Here is a 4,146-nt window from a genome sequence, read left to right as displayed (position 1 = left end):
CTTGCATATAAATGGATACATCATAAAGCGAGTTATTTGTAGAGTTACTCAATTTTGTAGAACTTGAGTTATTTTCACTGGTCTCACCCATAGACCTCTTCTCCCTTAATCTTCCTGTTAGGTGTAATCATTTCTCAACATTAATTTAGTGTGGTATTGACAATAACAAGTTGACTGGGCTTGTTAATTATGATACCTCAATTCATGTGTCTGATCCTCAATTTCCTTGTACAATATAATGTAATGTTATGGGGCTGAAGCTAACATAAAGAATTGCCGTTCATGATTATTTTTGTGATGTGATGTAAGCATTACCTGCCTTCAATAAGAAATTTGTAGGGCTGCCCTAAATTCTAGTGTCATCATTCTGCCATTTTGGGACTGCTACAAGTAGTCTTCTAAGTTGTTCCAAAAATCATGCGGAGCCTTTTTATTTAATATTTTTTATTTACTTCTTTTTTAGTGATATGATTTTCAATAAAATGTAAGTTTCACAGTTTTCATGAAAATTTCTTGAGAAAATGGATTTAGAAATAATCCAGACTCATGATTCCTTATGACAATGATAGAATTACTTGCATTTCTGCCGTGTGGATGACCCACTTTCATAAGCAGTTAATGGCAGCAGTTATGATAGGAGTCTGACAGATGTTGTTTGCAGGTTTGTTTAGTTCAAAGATGATGTTTTTCTATAAGGGATATCTTGGTGTCTTCAATGTTTCCGTGTATCCTAAATCTCTCTCCTTTTTTATTTTCCCCTTATATTCATCCTTGCGTTTGCAACACTACTGTTCTTTTGAAGGACTACTGCAACAACAAAAAAAATATCATCCATTTTGTGTAGATTTGATTTCAATATAATTTAATTATCGTATCCAGAAGCATGAGTATGCTCTCTCGAATTTTAATGTTTTTGTACATGCAGGGAACTTGGCATTGGAATAGTTCCATACAGTCCTCTTGGTCGTGGTTTTATAGCTGGCAAAGGAGCCGTGGAAAATTTGGCTGCAAATAGCGTATTGGTACATATTTCACCAGTATTTTGTGTTATTCATTTGTAAGATACAAAGATTTTTCAGGAAACAATGATATTTTTCTTTGAGCAACGATTCATCAAGTTCATTGAATAAAACGGTACCTATTTTAGTCCTTGCAGTTTACAAGAAGTTCCAACTTCATCTATAACATTTGAAAACTTGCTACCAAGTGAAATTTTGAAAATTTAGCTATCAAGCTTTTCAATTTGCCACATTATATTGATTGACACAATTGATGGATTAACTTCTCACTTATTTTTTAAACATCTAAATTTGCAAACATCAAAAATAATGACTAAAAATTATTGCACATGGTGTTATTGTATTAAAGTGTTACAATATATACAAAACATACAACAATGTCATCTGAAAAGAACAAAATCCTATAGCAATAACAATGTTGACCCCCCTAAAATACAAACAAAAAAGCGCAGAAAAAAATACAACATCACATTCATTTTAAAATACAGATGAAAGTTCATCATAGTAATTAAAAATTTTCCAAGAGTGAAACTCTAAACATCACAAAAGTACCCAATCAATAAAGTTGCAAACTGGGATGAACAAAATAGGGATGAATAGTAAAGTTGCAAAGTAAACACACTCTAAACATCACATAATATTATCATCACTTTGCATCCACCCTAACCACTTAGTCTTGGCACTTGAAAATGTGGACGTTTAACACAACACCGTCCCTCATAATCAGCTCAAATACGCAAACATCTCCTACTTGCAAACTATTTTCCCTCACAAATGCAAACCAACCAGCTGATACGACATATGATGAACCCCCACTTCGTTCATAAATGTATAGCTTCACAGGCCATAATCGGTCCACAATCTGGAGCTTGACAGGGAGTATACTTGCTTTGGTGTAGTCCTTGGTAAACCTGTCTCTTGGTAAGTAGTTGATAATGTCTTGGGGTAAACTCTGTATAAGGAACAATAATAGATATTTAACAAATATATTCCAGCAACAAGTATCTAATTGATCTACATCTTTTCACCTAAAAACACAAATAAGAAAAAATCATTACCAACAAAATGTCTAGGCACAAGTATCTAGTGTGACAATCTTTCTAATTGATCTATGAAAAATGATAGTTAATGGGAGTTGCATTTCTAAATTACAAAAATATTACATTTTAGTGAAAAGGGGATTTTCTGATTTAAAAGCATTGGCTATAACAAGATTTTTAGCTATACCACCGTCTTTCTTAGGATGGGCTGATCCTGAAAGAAGTTGAAAATACGAAGTCATGCACATAAAATTAATAGAGCAGAAGCTAAACAAATCAACCAGTTGCTTACAAAAATGTAACATTCAAACTTGAACCCTCTCCCCTATAAAAGTGTTTGATGATTTCAACAGAGCTGTCATCACTCTCATCATCTTCGATCCTATGAACTTGGAGTTCGTCGTCTAAAGAATAGTCTATTTCTGTTGCAGTGGCATCAAATATGAGTACATCAAACTGTGAATTTCCTTCATATTTGAAAACCAGCAAGTGCCCCACGGCTACACCATGAGAGCTTGCAAATTCGGACCAACCATTTTGAAACCAAACCCCCCCAGCATGTTGTGTCAACTTGACTTTCCATTTTCTACCATTTGGAATAGTGAGAAAGGCCATATCTGACATGTCCACTCCAAATTTCTGCACGAACTTATCTGGAATCCGCTGTAAAAAGAATCTTCATAACATAAATACAGTCTAGGGAAATAAACACATGCAATCAATCCTTATACACAATGCTAGAAAATAAAAGTTTGAATGATGGCAGAATACTTCTTAGTTACAGCCCCCCACCCCCACACAAAAAAGAAAAGAAAATCAAACAAAATAAAATGTAATCCTGCAACATTGACGTTATATTTAATAGTTATAACAGTAACAAATCTTATGAATTTTGAAACCAAATTATACAACCTAATCTTATAACCAAAATAACCATCAACAGCTGTCAACATTTTACATTTCTCTGTTGTTGTTGAAATGTAAAAAATTTTGGGGAAATGTTGTATTTTGATAATGTTTCTGTGATTTGGTTTTGGGGTGTTGGGGAAACATTGAAGATGACCCACTTTTGTTTATGGGCAGGATTTGGATTTAGACGTAGTAATTTTTACCACTTAGCCACTTCATAAGTTTGTGAACTCTAAAAAACAAATGATAAAAAGAGTGAATGATTTCTGTATCCTAGTTTGATCCCAGGACACAGTTTCACAGTTTAAATTGAGTTATAAATCTGTGGTGACCCTATAAGCCCTATCACATTTTCAAAAAAATGCCATCTGCTCTTGCTTTGTATTTATTTTTCCTCAATCTCTACCATGCGCTTATCCCTGTTTCATTTTTTGTTCATATAAAAGTGTTCGATGCAAAAGTGCTCTGTTATGTGACTGTGTTCTTCTTAAAGTGTAACCTACGTATTGCAAAATGAAAGTTTTTCTGACTACATGTAACAAATGTACATTTTTTCAAGAATCACAAATAAAGAAGATGAAGTGTACGAAGTGTATATTAGCATATGATTTTCAGAGGAATCTAGTTTATAAATTTGAGCATACTTACAAGCTTTCCTTCCTGAACAGCATTCGGCAGAATAATCTTGAAAAAGTGTGGGGACCGATCAGCAGGACCATCGTCGTTGTCTCTCCGCCATTCAGAAGCCATTGTTCTGGTTCTCCAAACTTTCGCTGAGAAGAAGTTGAACAGTTGCTGCTTCGTACGTTTGAGCACTAAATAGTGGGTTGGTCATACACATAACCCGATTATTAAGAAATCGAGTTATGTGTACTGGGACTAAAAGGAGTCCATGCTGTGCGCAGTGTATCTCAGAGGAATCCATGTTATGTGTGGTGGTTTGGAAGTAACTCGATTGGAAGTAACTCGATATCCTGAACATCACGTTAAAGTAGAATTACTCGATACTACAGAAATCGAGTTACATGCGAATAACTCGCTTATACAGAAATCGAGTTAAGATAATTGGATTGGTCCCGAGGCAGTCCAAGAGGAATCTAACTGTAGACACGTCTTCAACGTATCTCGAAGCTACAGAAATCGAGTTCTTTTGAACGTAACTCGGTAATACGTAAATC

General features: G+C 34.6%; 1 protein-coding gene across 1 annotated transcript; it reads right to left on the bottom strand.

The window, feature by feature from the left end:
* Positions 1-1,689: 1,689 nt before the first annotated feature.
* Positions 1,690-3,718, bottom strand: LOC115972773 (B3 domain-containing transcription factor VRN1-like). Its single transcript, XM_031093030.1, has 3 exons — positions 3,617-3,718; positions 2,363-2,722; positions 1,690-1,971 (listed from the first exon to the last, which is right to left on the bottom strand). Exons 1-3 carry the CDS (start codon positions 3,716-3,718, stop codon positions 1,690-1,692), a joined length of 744 nt encoding a protein of 247 aa, XP_030948890.1.
* Between the last annotated feature and the right edge of the window lie 428 nt (positions 3,719-4,146).

The sequence above is a fragment of the Quercus lobata genome, chromosome 2 (genome assembly GCF_001633185.2).
Source record: "Quercus lobata isolate SW786 chromosome 2, ValleyOak3.0 Primary Assembly, whole genome shotgun sequence".
Classification (NCBI taxonomy): domain Eukaryota; kingdom Viridiplantae; phylum Streptophyta; class Magnoliopsida; order Fagales; family Fagaceae; genus Quercus; species Quercus lobata.
The sequence above is the reverse complement of the archived record's forward strand: the minus strand, read 5'-3'. Positions and strand labels throughout refer to the sequence as shown.

Coding starts and splice junctions, on each gene's coding strand:
- LOC115972773 (XM_031093030.1), bottom strand. CDS start 3,718: ATGGCTTCTGAATGGCGGAGAGACAACGACGATGGTCCTGCTGATCGG. Junction 2,723..3,616: donor CTGTTCAGGAAGGAAAGCTT/GTAAGTATGCTC, acceptor TTCTTTTTACAG/CGGATTCCAGATAAGTTCGT. Junction 1,972..2,362: donor GAGAGGGTTCAAGTTTGAAT/GTTACATTTTTG, acceptor TTCCTTATACAG/AGTTTACCCCAAGACATTAT.